This window comes from Corvus cornix, chromosome 4A (assembly GCF_000738735.6).
Source record: "Corvus cornix cornix isolate S_Up_H32 chromosome 4A, ASM73873v5, whole genome shotgun sequence".
NCBI lineage: Eukaryota > Metazoa > Chordata > Aves > Passeriformes > Corvidae > Corvus > Corvus cornix.
Window position 1 is genome coordinate 1,595,799 of NC_047058.1, and position 15,096 is coordinate 1,610,894.

The window sequence follows — 15,096 nt, forward strand, 5'->3', positions numbered from 1 at the left end:
CTGGACAATATGTGACAGCCCAGAGGATGAGCTGCCACCCTGCCACCTGCTTCTGCTGCTTCACAGACTGGGGCTGAAGGAGCCTGTAGCCACCCTCGGCCGCAGTGCTGGAGCTGTTCTCCTGCTGCCCAACAGTGGGTGTGCTCAGGGCCAAAACTGAGAAAACCATGAGCAAAACCAGCATGAAGATAGAAATACAACCCCAACCAACTTGGTACAACATTCCCGACCACGTGGGATTTCTGCTCCCGAAGAACACGCATTCCTCAGCTAGAAGCTGAAGTGCCGTGTCAGTGACTAACACTGTACTGCAGGAACTGCAGGGTAACTCAAGGCCATGGGAAGAATCGCCAGGCCGGGCGAGCTCCTCACCTTTGGTCTCCACTGCATTGATGCACTTCCGAACAAACTTGAAGCCGACCTCGTTCAGCTCCACTGTTTTGGACAAGGAAGCTGTGTTAGCTGACTGAGCACTCCTGGAGAGCCCTGAGACACCCCCAGCCCCAGCCCCTCTTGGCACCCGGAGCTGCAGTGCCCCAGCACAGCAGAGTGTTCACACCTGCACTGCATCCCCTACATCCTCAGGAAAACACTGGCATTCTGGACATCCTGACAAGGAGTTATTAGTTCCCATTTTTCCTCGAATTTATTATGAGTTGCAGCACTGCTCCCTACACCCTCTCTGTGTTTAATAATAATTGCAAATTGGTGTTTAATAATAATAATAGTGTAAATAATTTGGATTGTGTCTGATAAAGACTTGAATAATCACTTCCAGAGCAAAATCTATAGTTAAAGCTCTTCCCCATCATGGGACTGTGTAATTTCTGCTTACCTACATCACTAGGATTAAAAAGCAAAACCAATCCAGCTTGATGTGCTGAGGAAAGCTGAGCACAGGGCTTGTTCCACTGATCTGGGGAATCCTATGGCATCCCTGCATTTTCAGCAGGTGGTTTATACTGGTTGCTCTGAGCAACAGCAACATCAAGCTCAGACGTCTCTTAGCCCTGCCCTAGGAATAAGCACAGACCCACCTGGTGCTTGATACTGAGGGCTATGATACCACTGTAATTCTTATCAGCTCTAATCTATTACAAAGAGAGAATGTTTATTCACTGAGACCCAAATCACATTCCTCCCAGTGAGTGATGTGAACATGGCCACACAGGTTTGTGCTCATGCTTCTGGGAATGCTCCCTCTGTGCTCATTAGAGCCAGCTAGTTACAGTGCTGATGAAGTGAGCTCTGAGACAGAATGCAGGTTTCACCCAGCTAACAGAGCCCCAAAGGGTTCCAGGGCTCTGCAGGGTACACCCCACTGCTGCAAGAGGGGACATGGGACACGGTGGTAGGTGGGAGATCCAGGAACTCAATGCCACCTCTATTGCCCTATTACAATCTTTGTTAAGATCTCTCAGAATCTCTCACTGGGGTTTGGAGGTGCAAATTGAACCTTACATCCCGCTACTCCTGGCTAAATAAAAACTGCTTGCTGCAGTTCTGTGTGACTTGTTCTTATCTGGGCTCAGTGCCAGCCACTTGTGGTACAAGAACAGAAGTGACACTGCTGTCATGGAGCAGGAACACTGCTACTCAGCAGGAATTGAGGATAAGTGTATCTGCAAGGAAAACCCTGCCTGGCCTCGAGGCTGTGAGAGCCCAAAGAACAGCAACAGAAGTGACTCACTTTCTTCCTGCTTTGTGATGGGACTGTGATAAATCTGAAAAAGGAAGAGGGAATGGGGGAGCAAGAAACAAAAGTATCAGTATGATTTGGTATTTATTTCTGAAAGAAAATGCAGCATCCCATAAATCACCCATAGATCGCCTGTGAGTCACTCATAAATCACCCATAGATTACCCAGAGGCAATCACAGCCAAAAAGACAATGTCCCATAGAAATGTCATTTTATAATAAGGCAAGAACCCATTATCTGCACAATCAAGGAGCTTCTGCTGCCTCCCTGCATTTCAGTGGGGCACCTATTGCAAGGGAAATTCTCTGTTCTGTAGGCAAACCGCAGGGCTCTGAGCTTTGCTCAGACTGAAGGAAGGAAACACCAGTAGGCACAGAAAGGTGGGAGAACACGGGTGCAGGGTGGGCAGTGACATCTTCGAGAAGGTGGCTAAGAGCAGGGACAGACAGACAAAACATCATCTCCGGCAGGTAGTGAGGAGCAGGAATAGGAGCGAACCAGCCTCGGAAAGGCCGGTTCTCAGGCGGGCTGGCACAGCAAGGGAACATCCCCAGATTTAAGGGGGAAACCCAAAATCCCCAGTGGTAGCCGAGGGAATGGCATGGAGCCCATGGCGATCGTGCAGCGCTGATCCCGAGCAGCACCCGCCGGCAGAGGACACTGCTCGGCAGCGCATTCCAGCTGGGAACAGCTCCAGGAACACTCACCGGCTCCTTCCCGTCCATGGCCTCCATCCACAGCCTTCGGTTGGCTTCTGAGAGCGCCTGCAGCGTGATGGTCCCGGACCTGCGCGGAATTCCCCCAGCGACAGGCAGGGAAAGGAAGAAAAGTTGTTTTTAATAGACTTCAGAAAGGGATTTGCTGCAGCCCGTGGGGTTTGGGGATGCGAAGCCTCTCACCTTTCATTAGTTTCAATGTCAAAACAAAACCTTTTGTCTATGGAGTCAGTCTTTCTCCTTACGCAGGATTTCAGGGTCAGGTCCAGGGTGCCCTAGGAGAGAACATGAATGCCAAGGTGAGAGGACAGCAACATGGGAGATTTCAGGCTCCTCAGGCCCCTCAGCTGCAGCCCAGCATGGCATTGCCCATGGTGTGTGTCCTGACATTCCGATGGCATTGGTACCAGGAGCACAGGTAGTCCTCCCACCATCATCACAGGTAGAGATAAGAGGCTCCGAGTTCCAGGCTTGCTCTCAGCCAGAGAATGTCCTGGACTTCCCAGCACTACCCCACACAGCAGCACTCTGCCTCTACAGTGCTGGAACACTGCTCCAACAAACCCAGGGAGGCACTCCCTGGCCTCTGAGGCCAGGACCACGCTCACCCATGCTCTGACACAGCTGGGTCCTAATTTTCATCAGGGCTGGTCATCAGTACCAATTACCCACACCACCAATGGTCCAAATGGCTTTACACAAATTCTGTGTGGCAAACAGATGTATGTTTGCTCCTCCCAGACAGAGCAGACGTGCTCTTGAGGGGCTCAGCTCTGGCCCTGGGTGTTCATGTCCCTGTGCTCTGCAGCAGAGTCAATTCATAATTTGATTGTGGGTTTGTGGCCAGCTGTGACCTGACGGTGCAGGCTACCAGACTGCCAGAGTTTGGGAAAGGCACTAAGTTTTCCAAGCTCTTATCTGCAGTAATGGGCCTTCCTAGACATGCTTATGGCATAAATGACAACAAATCTCTCCATACAATAGTTTGGACATTTCTTTGCCCAGCTCTCTGCCAAGGGGTTGCAAAACATCTATTTTATTTTCCTGCTGCAGTGTGCAGAGCCCTGCCAAAACCAGACCATGAGCTCACACACTGGAGCACACACGCCTGGCTGGGAAGGCCCCAGGGACCTGCTCCATGGCAGAGGAGGGTGGGGGACTCAGCTGGAGGCACTGGCTGTGCTCCATCCTCCCATCCCTCCCCTGTCACGTGGAGGGACTGAGGGAACTCCTAGACTTTGGTAAACCAAAGCACTTTGTGAAAGAAGTAGCTACCCAAATTTCCACCATAGTGCAGTTTGGAGCTGCACTGCTGCCCTCTCCTTTCCCAACACTGTCCCAGTCTCACAGAACCAGTGCTGAGAGGACAAATCAAACCACAAACCAATGCTGTGAGCACATGCCAAGGCAAGGGAATGCTGCATTTAGAAGCAGTGACTCCTGTAGTAACTTGAGTCATTCATGCACTTCAGTGGCTGCCACAGTTCTTGTGGCTCCCAGCCCTTGTGCATGGGGAAGGATCAACATCAGCTGGTCTAGAGAGGCACAAGTTTCACCCCAGACTGAACTCATGAGCCAGCACTGGCCAGTATTGCTCGCATCACACGACCCACATCTGCTGCCAAACCCTGCAGGGCCTGGGCTCCCAGGGACACCTGAGTGAGACCTCTCCTCGTGGGGGTGCCTCTTCTGGGTGACACCAAACTGCCCTGTGCAGGCAGGGAGGGGTCAGAGCCCACCCCTCTGCTCTGTGGCACACAGGGTCAGCCCTCACGGGACGGGAGGCCAGACGTGGGAAGGTGGGCTGGTGGTTGGGCCAATGTTTGCAGATGTCCAACTCACTTGCTTAGCTCCAGGCTTCTGGTCTATGGGCGTCATCCGTAAGGTTTTTGCCTCTTTCTCGTACTGGCAGTAATACTTCACCCAGGAGATGCCCAGCGCCCCTGTGGAACACACAAGAGGCTGCAATCAGGGACAGGGAGGTAGCTGGATGCAGCCAGCAAGGCATGGTCAGTGTTGCCCACATGTCCTCCCTTCTCTGGGGATGGACACTGACAGCCCTGGGGGACATCTCCCTTGCAAGTGTCTCCATGGGCAAGAGCCAGGAGGAGAAGAGAAGGAGAGGAGGAGGTGAGAAGGGAGAGGAGATGAAGAGAGAAGCAGGAGGAGAGGAGGAGGAAAGAGGGAGAGAAGGAGAGGACACAGGGCAGCAGCTGCCTCCAGCACCCTCCCAACTCACTGCTGGAAAAAGGGCATTTGTGGGACTCTGGTCACAAGCCAGGCTGGTTTGGCCAAGCCCAGCCAAGACCTACACTGGCAGGATCCTGCATGTCCTGAATGCCTGTTTCACAAACCCCACTGCTTGTTCCTGTTGGTGAAAACTCAATAATAAAGCAGCTTTAAAATACTCTGAAGTTCCTGTTTCTGGATTTATTGTCACTTTTCTCTGTTTTCTTACCTGAACTGCTTTATAGGAAATAATTAAACTGGTATTTTTTTCTGTAATTTGTTTTTAAGTTGCAGTTGTCAGGAGGAACAACTTTTCATACCTTATTTATAGGGAAGCATAAATAGAGGCAGCAAATAGCCACTGGCCTGCAGGAACATGCCACATTTGGGGGTCTAAAATTACCAAGTGTGCTTTCTTTTAAAAGCAGGACAAACAGACATAAAAAGATATGTATAAATAGATTTCTATATAGGATTAAGAATGAATGCTTACAGAGTTGTCTGTAGCCTCCGAGGTCACAGTTTTGCATATACTTATGTCCCCTGAGCATTCCTGCTGCATGGCCATGGAGAGCTGCAGGGTTTGGAAAAGGCTGTATTTGGTTTGATTTGATTCTGCTCAGAATTACAAGTTTCACTCTCAGCAGCTTAACTCAACACTGGTTCCACCTTGGCTGTGCTCAGCTGCCTGCAGAGGCTGCCAGAGGGAGGCTGGGCAGGACACCAGATTCATCCTGGTAAAACACAGCCAAGGCAGAGTCTGCCAGAGCTCCAGGCACTGGAGTAATAAATCCCATCTCATTGGAGCGCAGGGCAATTAGCCCTGTGCTGCCACAGCTCATGGCACTTGGAGAAAGCTCTGTGCCACTGCTGACAAAGCTGCCAGCTGAGGCTGCCAGTGCTTCCTCAGGCACTGCAGGCGGTGACACCCCAGGCACCTCAGGCACTGGCAGAAGGCGACACCCTGGACATGCCGTGCCCTGGCAGTGGTGACACCCGGTGCAGCAGGGCTGGCCTGGGCATGGGAGCTGAATACAGCCCACAGCTGGGTTATGTCAGGGCAGCCCAAGCCTGCACGTTCCCTATTGCATGCAGGTGCATCCCTAAGCCATTACATTTCTCCTGAGTGTACAGGTAGCCCTCGATGGTCGGCTGCCCAGGCAGCTTGCAGGTTAGGGGCGCTTCCTTCATCCTCTTCTTCAGATCTTCCAGCTCCTCCCGCGTGCTGGAAAAGTGATTTCTTGTCTGGTAACAGAAAACAAACAGAAGCATATTTGAAGATGAGCAAAGAGTGAGCTGCAGGTATTTATTCCTAGATAAATCTGAGGTGCTGTAGCAGAAATGAATTGGTTCCCAAGGCACAAAACATGGAAACCACTCCCCAAATCCACATGGAAACTGGCTATAAGGACCACTGGGCTCTTATAGATGATCGAAGAGTCACACCAAGTGCAGAGATGGTGATGGAGTGCCATAGCTGGGAGGTCACTTGTTCCCTTAATTAAGGAACTTCAGCACATTTCAAGGCTGGGTGGAGCAGAGGCAGCACCTGAGCTCCCCTTCATACCATTGCTCGCGTAACAGGTGTATTCTCCTCCCAAAGGAGATCATGCTACACTGCTTGGCATGAAAGAGTCACATCAAGACAGGGTACAAAATCCAGGCATTCTGATGGAATACTACACCGACCAATTAATGAGCCAGCAGCAAAACCAGCTTGGCTCAGATTTATTGTTGTCCCACAGAAACGAAGGCCAGTCAGGAAAGACTGAGTATAAAGGAAATAGGACTCAGATATTCTACCCCACGAGCACACGTGACCAGCAGAGGAGCTTATCAAAGCATGTAGCAAGCCTGTAGGAAGCCACTACCATTAAGATCAAGGTTAGAGGCCTTCTTGGAGTACAATTTCCATCTGATGAAACTGAAAGAAAATCTCAGGCTTGTTTATGCATCAGGTTAAATGATGCAACTGCAATAGCCCCTTCCAGAGAAAACAATTTCATAGACCTGTGAACTGGCCTGTGCAGGAGAGGGGAAAACACATGTGAACTGAGAAGAAAATAACTGTATCTGCAGCTCCCACAATGCAAACATGGCCAGACTGCCTGGGTGGAAAGACTTTGCCATCAAAGGAGTGTAAATCCAAATGAGAACAGAAGTCACACAGAAAAGTCCTTCAGCTGGGCAGGGACTCACGTTCTGCAGGCTGAGCTGGAGCTGCTGCTTGTATGGGAGGAAATCCTGCGTCAGCTCCACTGTCAGGTTGTTGTAAGTGAAGAGGCTATGGAGAAATGCCAGCACCTGCAATGGAGGAAAGGGACATGCTGAACTGCTGTGTTTATAACTGAAGGAAAGATGGACAGAGTGTGGGGTTTCAGAAATTACAATTATTTTTTCCTTACAACTTTGGAATGATGCCAGCCTCGATATGGCTCATCCACCACAGTGTCCCTAAAGCCCAAGCTACCACCCACACATCTGTCTGAATAAAACACCCAGAACAAAAGGCCCTGCAGGGAGACCCAGAGCAGATCTGCAGAGTGCTCATCCACAAGATCCACAGGATCCCACGATCCCAGACTCCACTGCAGCAGGCATTGGGGCAGAGCAACCACCCAGGGCAGGGTCCCCGCCCTCAGGGACAGTCTGGGACCCCTGCAGGCCAGGCTGGGACAGGTGAGCAGAGCAGGTAACACCTCTGTGCCTCTGCAGACAGACAGCACTTGCCAAACCCAAGGGGGCCAAGATAATCCATAACACGACCTGTAGCTATGTACAGTGTCCAGCCTGTTCCTCAGGATCGACAGCCAGCCAGAAGAAACAGGGCTGGGGCTACACAGTGCTCCAGCAAGCACCACTAAGGCTGTCAAGATGCAGCAAGCCAAGGCTGCAAGGTTAACTCCTGCCCCACAGGACCTAATCCAACCTGGCAGTTCATCCCTTCCTGCCACTGCCAGCACATCTGAGTATCAACCAACGAGACTGAGAGAAAAGGAAGCTCCTACCGGCTCCACAATACTGAATTTCTTGCTTTCTTGTACTTCCTGGATCTGGTACACATACTCGAGGGAGGACTCAAAGAAATTGTGTCTCTCTTTGTCCACCTGAAGGTCAGCCTAGAAGAAAGACGGAAAGGTGGTAAAAGAAAAAACATCAAATGTAGTTTGAAAATATTTGACTTGCTTTTGTCTGTCAGCCCACAGATAGTTCTGTCCTCAGTAAAAACAGCCTGCCAGGTGCCCAGCCTGGCTTTGAACTGGAACACTGGATATTCTTCTAAGTCTGCCCATTTCTGGCTCCCTTCATTCAAGGATCCAAAACCTCTTCTCACTCTGCAAGGACAAGGCTTTCCCAAAGCTCATTTGCTATTTTAGCACAAGCCTCTTCTCCACACACAACCCTATGAGGACAAGGCCACCATCACCACCCTGTTGCCTGACTCCATCTGTGTTCCAGAACCAGCAATTCTGGAGCTGCAGCAGTGGCAGGAGCACACAATGCTCCCAGAGCTCACACACAGTTTGCCTTGCAGAGATGCTTGGAGGTTGATCTGACAACTGGTCTGACAGATCTGACCAGAACCAGCTGCTCTAGTGTGGGCTGGAACAGCTGGGTTTCCTTCCTTGCTGCAACATGCCTGCAGCAGCACCAGCTGGCAGGAACCCCCTCCTCTATCTGCCCCCACAGCCACCCCACATCCAGCAGCAAGGCAGGATGCCAGGCCAGCAAAAGGAGTAATAACTGGTTATTTTGCTGCCAGAGCACTTCCCCAGGTGAAAGGGTGGCCAGTCCCCAGCTGTGCCAGTGCCACTGGTCACTGCCCTACACATCAAGCAATGACAACACATAAAGCCACTACCAGCATCCAACAGACACAGGAGAACTATGAGCTTGATTTCCCTGGTCTCACACAGAGAATCCAGGCTTTGGGTAGATTTAATTGATTATCAATTTCAACGGGTTACTGGAAGGGATGATCTCCCCCCACATTTTTTTTAAGACATAGAGCAGCTGGTGCTGCTGTTTCTGGACCCAGCTCTGCGGAAAATTCCATACACACCTCCTGTAACTGAGACTCCTTCTTTTTGGAAGACAAATGCAAGTGGCGATCCAGCATAGAGTAAAACTTCTCACCATCCTTCTCAAACTTTTTCTTTCTTTCCTGTAGATGCAAGAGGTTGAAGCAGAACTAGTTATTGGCATTTTCCAGATAAGACTATGCATCAACACCAAGATGCTTTGTGCAATACTGCATTCCCATGGACAGATTTTGGTCAACCCAGCCAGAGAACAGGAGGCCACCTCTCATTTGCTCTGCCTTCACAGCCCCTTGCCTATCTTGGGTGCAGTTACACCTCAAGACCCGGTCTAGTAATACTCTGTGGCATAAGAAGTATTTTTTCATGCCAACATCATGGCAAAAGCCCCACCGCTGAGGTGCTGTTCCCTCTCTCAATCTCTTCAATTGGAGACATACTCATACATCAAAAACCTATTCACCATCTGCTGATGTGCTGTTCACACAGCCCAGAAACAACTGGGCAAACACTGCAATGTCAGAGACACATCAAGGTCAAGAAAAGGTTCATTAGAGTTCGGCAACTTTCTGTTCTAAAGAGTTTATAATTTGTTTCTGAAGAGTACCAGAAGGAAAGCAGAAGCCTAGAAGGTCGACAGGTGGGCAGGAAATCCTCATCTCCCCATCAGCAGTGGTGCAAAGAGAGCACAAATGAACAAGAGCAGCAAACAGAGACACTTGAGAAGGAACCCCCAAGAGCAGGCAGGGAGCAGCAGAACTGAGCACCAGACTGTTGGCTCCTGCCTTGCACTGACTGTGATACTGGCAATCACAAAACAACCGGAGTAGGGGCCAGGTTACAAAAATACCCACTTCGGATGGTAACTGAGATATCAGGGATTCCTGGGAGGCAACTAAATTACTAAAATCAGGAAATTCCAGCCTGGCAGCAACCTCAGTGCCAGGTCCAAGCAGTTGAGAGCTTGTGTACACATAGCGCAGGTATGTATGGGATGCCCAGATCCTCTGGCTTTTGAAAGCTCAGGAAAGTGGAAAGCAGTTAGGAAGTTCCAGCTTCCTTGGAAATTTCTGGTATCTTTCAACACCTATCTGCTGAGAGCCCTGAAATCCTGTTCTCATGCCCCCACTCAGAAATTCATGGATAAACAAGCATACACCAGTGCCACCACAAACCAGAGCAGGTGGACTCTGCCAGACTGCTGCGTATCAGGAATTTTCCTCATGAATTCAGTAGTGACCGCAGCTTCCCCTGCCACGAAGTTTTGCTTCCCCATTCCCACTTGCACGGACTATTCCAGCTGTCTGTCAGGATGTCCTGCACCAGGATGCCTGGGGGCTCCCAAAACCCCTACCTGGGCTCAGCACAGTTGGCTCCTGATAACAGTAACAAGCCTTCCTGCCAGCTGCCTTGCTGGGAAAAGGATTCTCTCCCCACAAGAGTCCTGACATGGCTGTAGTGAAAGTACAGTTACCATAGGGAAATGGCACCAACTCAACTACCCCTGCTTATGTGCAACTGTCTGGAGCAGGGCAGGCTTAGCTCAGGAAACCTTTTCACCCCAGCAATTACATGCCCTGCCCTGCAGACCCTGGAATTACAGGACACCTGAAGGGAAATGCATCCTCTGGAATCACCCCCTGCAATATCAAGTACTGTGACTCCATGTTAGCAACCTCACACATCAGAACAGAGAGATCTACATCAAATCCCGAGGAGCAGAGTCCTTGAAGGGTGAATCCTAATTTAAGCAGTGCAGCAACTGCGGGGCTGAGGCCAGGAAGGACTATCAAAACAAACCACCACCCTCGTGACTAACGCCCTGATCAGCAAACCCAAACCCAGTGCAATGAAAGCATTTGTGGAGCAGCAGTTCCTGTGTCTGTAAGGTCACACTCCTGGGCTGTCTGTGCCACTAATGCACCATCTAATGCAGCCAGGAACTCGTCTTGTTTCCATTTCCTTAACGAGGAGCCTCCAAACCCCAAGGCCACAGAAGTGCAGGCAAGCAGAGCTGTGGGGCTGCAGGCACAGTGCTCCTGTGGCCACCTCCTCACATCTCAGAGGAGATGGCTGTGCCAGCAGCAGGTCCTGAGATGGAAAAGCAAGTGCTGCCGTGGAAAGCGAGCTCCAAACCCAACCTAGAGTTCTGCTGTCTCCACCAAGGTGGCATGCAGAGGTGGTGGTGGCAGCACTGGTGCCATCCCTGTTCCTCAGCAGAGCTGTGGATGAGCAGATGAAGGCGCAGCAGGAAAGGGGCTGAAGCCCACTCCAGGTGTCCTCTCTTGCCTCTTGCTGCCAGCAAGCAGCACACATAGGGTGTGTGTGTATCTGTCCCCACCCTGTGGAGACGCCAGCAGGAAAGGCAGCCATGCTCCAGGCTAGAGCTGGGACCAACCTCTCCTGCTCTCTGGCTGCGAGGCTGCTCACCTGCACCAGGAGCTGTGGGAAAGCACAGGGCAAGGGAACAGCTGCCCACTGGAGCCTGGTGCTACCATGGCCGGGCACAGCAGAGCCCATGGACAGGGAGCAGGGATGGGATGGGCAGGGGGGATGTGCCTCTGGATGCAGCAGCCTGGGAGCACGTGGCTCCTAGCTTGTCCCCAGGAGAGATGACATTGTTGTGGGAGGCTGTGGTGCCCGTGCAGATGGCCACAAGAACCCATGGAGGAGGCCATGAGCTGTGTGTGGCCATGGTGCCCACACAGATGGCCACAGCCTGCACCTATAGGGAGACCACAAATCACTAGGCAGCAGCTTTGCCACCAGCTTGTGGGCAGCTCCCTGTGGGAAGACACGGTGGGTCTTGGGGGAGAGGGGTCACCCCTGCTCAGGGAAAGACTAGTGAAGAGAAAGGAAAAGCCTGGGAGAACAATGGAGCTCCTTCTGCAGCAGGAGTTGGGAAGCCAGACAGCAACTCCTTTGGGGAGTGCCTCCTCCTCTGCCAGCGCCCACGGCAGGCAGGGGCACACGGCTGCACTGGGGACATGGAGCACTGAGCTTCTGGGGATTGAAGGGACTGGGAATGATGTCCAAGATGGACCCATGTGCAACAGGACCACAGTGCAGCATGGCATTTTGGGCCACTAAGAGGGAGCTTGCCAATCATTCCCACTCTGGCTAATTAGCATATAACTGAACAGCAGAAGGATGACCTACAAATCCTTCTGAGTTGGCTGCTGAACAGAGCAAGCCAAGACAAAAAAACAACACAAAAAAATCACTCAGACTGAATCACAATCTGGAAACATTAGCACAAATTAGTTCCTCATGAATATTCAGCAAAGGGCAGCCCCACGTTCCCATTAAGGTTTGCCAAGTCCAAGTGCCACCCATCTTCCTTTCATTGCTCACTGGGAGCAACCAAGCAGATCCCACCGAGTGCAGGCACGAGGCTGCTCTGCAAAAACCCCACACTGGGAGCTTTGACAGACATTGCTGTACCCAGGAAGGAGCAGGAGCCTGTGGGACAGCACGGGCTGCCTGCTGTGGCAGGTGATCCAGCAGCAGCTCTGGCTGCTCTGTGTGTGCCGGGTCCTGCCCAAACCCCGACTGCTGCTGGCACTAGGGCGACACCGGAGCCCCTCAGCAGCTTCAGGTCCAGCTGACCAAGGGGAAAGGGACAGACAGACTTGCAAAAACTCCCCCTTAACCAGTAGGTGCTAATTAGGATCTTCTGAAATTCCCCTCTTAGGAGAGGTGGAGTGAGTGGCAAGCGAGAAGCCCAGCTCATGGGCCACTTCTCCTCTCCATAAGGAATGAAACACACTTCGCTTGCTGGCAGCCCCCACCTCCATGTACACCTGAGGGGTTTGGGTGCAAGATCAGTGGATGGAGGGTCATCACAGCTCATTCTTACGAGGCAGCAGCAGTTAATTCAAAAACAGATTTCTAAAAAGTCGAGGGGTGTAAAAAGAGCAGTTCCATCGAAGCACACTGAGTTCATCCTGATGTTTTTCCCTCACCCACTGTTTTCTCTCAAATGCTCCTTAGGTTCTGCTTCCACAGAGATGAAAGCAAGTAGAAGTTACTATCCCCCCTTCCTTTTAAAATTATAATTAATTAAATTAATAACAGAATTAACTAAGTCCTTTTAGGAATATGTTATCTCCTATGGAAGAACTTTTGACAAACAGTGCAGCTATTCAGCATTCCTCCTGCCCTTACAGTACATCCAAACAAGTTTTTCCCTCTTTTTTTGTTTGCTTTGTTTTTTTTAAAAAAAAGCTGTCTCCTTCCAAGTGAAACTGGAATTCAACTTTTCCTATTCAAATTCTCTTTGACTCAGTAAGTGTGGCCAGGCTCTTCCCACAGTGTCCCAGCCCCACAGTGTGCAGCTGAGCCCCAGGGCTATGGAGAGGGAGGGATGGGGCCTCCATATGTGCCAGCTCCTTTCCACACTCACCCCCCGCCATGAGTGCCAGAGCTGGGAAGTGGGTCAGCTCAGGGGGTCGCAGATCCTCCCTTTTATCTGTGATGTGGCATGGCACAGCACAGCAAGTCACTCACACTGACAGCAAGTCACAGAAAAAACAGTGACCCCACGGGGCTGCGGCATGAGGGAGTGGCTGGAGGGGGTCCCAGTGACAGCCTGGGGCTGCCCTGTGTGGGAGCACACCCTCCCAAGGAGACTCCATTCGTCCCGGGAAAACGGGTGAATGCAGACTCAGATGTGTTGGTCAGACTGGCTGTGCTCCAGCCAGAGGCATCACAAAGCCCCGATTCAAGGGCTCTTCCTATTTGGCTCCAGCAGCTCGCAAAGGGAACAGAAAACATCTCACAGAAGGCGACGCTGCCAAAATACGGAAACTAAGCAGAGGGCACGAATTCCCTGTGTCATGTCTCCAGCCTGTTCCACAGCCCAGCCTCAGCCTCTGCCCCTGGTGCAGAGCAGAAAGGGTCCATGGGGTGATGCCAGGCCCAGCAGCAATGGGAGGAACCCATGCTGACAGAGCCCCCTGTGAGGAGCCTCAATTTGTACTTCACACCTTCTGCTGCTGGGTGGGGATGACCTGGGGATGCTTTGCAGGCTAGCAGGTGCAGGAAGGCTCTGTGCCCGAGGTGATACCCGAGGGTGCAGCCCACCAGCAGTGTGGCACAGGCTCCTGTCAGGGAAGCATCAGAGCTGAGGACAAGGGGCTGGAGCGGCTGGGGCTCACTCCCAAACTTGCATCCTCTCAAGGCTTTGGAGTGGCACTGGGGACAGTGGTACCTTCCTGTGCATCCCTGTCAGTGTGAGTACACCTGGATCCTTGCAAGGTGCTGCCCTGTAAGCTCCTGTGTGGGGCACTTGTGCTGAGCCACAGCACAGCCCTCTTCCCACCACAGTGCCCCGGCACCTCTGCAGCTCATGGTCCTCAGAAGAAACAAAACCCAAAACCAAACCACAATGGCTGAGCCACCTGCAACAACTCCCTGCCCTCTGCCACTTCTCCAGCTTCTCTGAGCAGTGTCCTGCCACTGTCACCACCCTATGCTTCCACCAGAGCGCCCTGCCCGTCCACAGGGACCGAGGGAGGGCTGCAGGCTGCCAGGTGAATCCATGTCAGTGCCGGGACTATGGCAGCAGCCCTGCTGAGACCTGTGCCTGCCTGCTGGGCACGGCCGCTGCGGAGCCAGACACAGGCACATGGCCCGTGCATGGAGGCAGCTCGGCTCTCAGGGCACAGCACACTCTGGGAAAAGTGGCCCTCACACACCTTAAGGGCTCTCTGGGAAGAAAGCAGCCTGAGGGACACGAGAGCAGGGGCCGTGGGCAGCACCTCTGCCATGCTCGTGGCTGTAGCTCTTCAGAGGGTTCCACACACCAGTCCTCAGGGCATGGCAAAGGGCAGGAGAGCCATCAAGTATCTCTTCTCAAACCCTGTATTTATTAAATGTCAAAGCCTCCAGATGGGCTGGGCTGAATCCAAGCCCCAAGTGTTCTCCAAAACATCTCCATTTCGGAGCTGGGTCAGAGCCAGCCCCATTTTAAGCTGCCACTGAGTAACGTGGAACCTGGACTTCTTGATAGCGGACAAGGGAAAAATGATCTTTTGTGCTCCACATGTGCAGAATTTGCTTTTTATAGCTTGTTTCTTTAAAAGTTTGGTCCATCTGAAAGACTCATTAGACACTTCATGTAAATATTTCATAACAAAAGCCCTACAACTATAATCAGGTTCTGCCTGCTGGCCTCTGCTGCTTTCCCTCCTTCCCTTTTCCTCTCTTTCCCTTCCTCCCTCCCACTCTACCACACAGTTCTCTGCAGAAAGTATTTTATTCTCAACAGCACTGACTGAACAAAGGGGAGAGGAGAAAAAGCAGCAAGGAGGATCTCCTGGTTGAAACAAGCACTCCTTGCTCAGGACGGAGGCAGTGCTGGAATCAGGCCAGGAGAGAACCCAAAGAATTCAGGAAAAGATTTTGGAG

The 15,096-nt window shown here is 51.7% G+C and overlaps 1 protein-coding gene across 1 annotated transcript in view; it reads right to left on the reverse strand.

The window, feature by feature from the left end:
• Positions 1–15,096, reverse strand: part of OPHN1 (oligophrenin 1) — a 57,860-nt gene that overhangs the window by 22,004 nt on the left and 20,760 nt on the right. Inside the window, 9 exon segments of the mRNA XM_039571941.1 lie at positions 373–435; positions 1,691–1,724; positions 2,408–2,486; positions 2,600–2,691; positions 4,259–4,359; positions 5,761–5,890; positions 6,845–6,949; positions 7,654–7,764; positions 8,709–8,810. Coding sequence (XP_039427875.1) covers positions 373–435; positions 1,691–1,724; positions 2,408–2,486; positions 2,600–2,691; positions 4,259–4,359; positions 5,761–5,890; positions 6,845–6,949; positions 7,654–7,764; positions 8,709–8,810 — 817 coding nt within the window.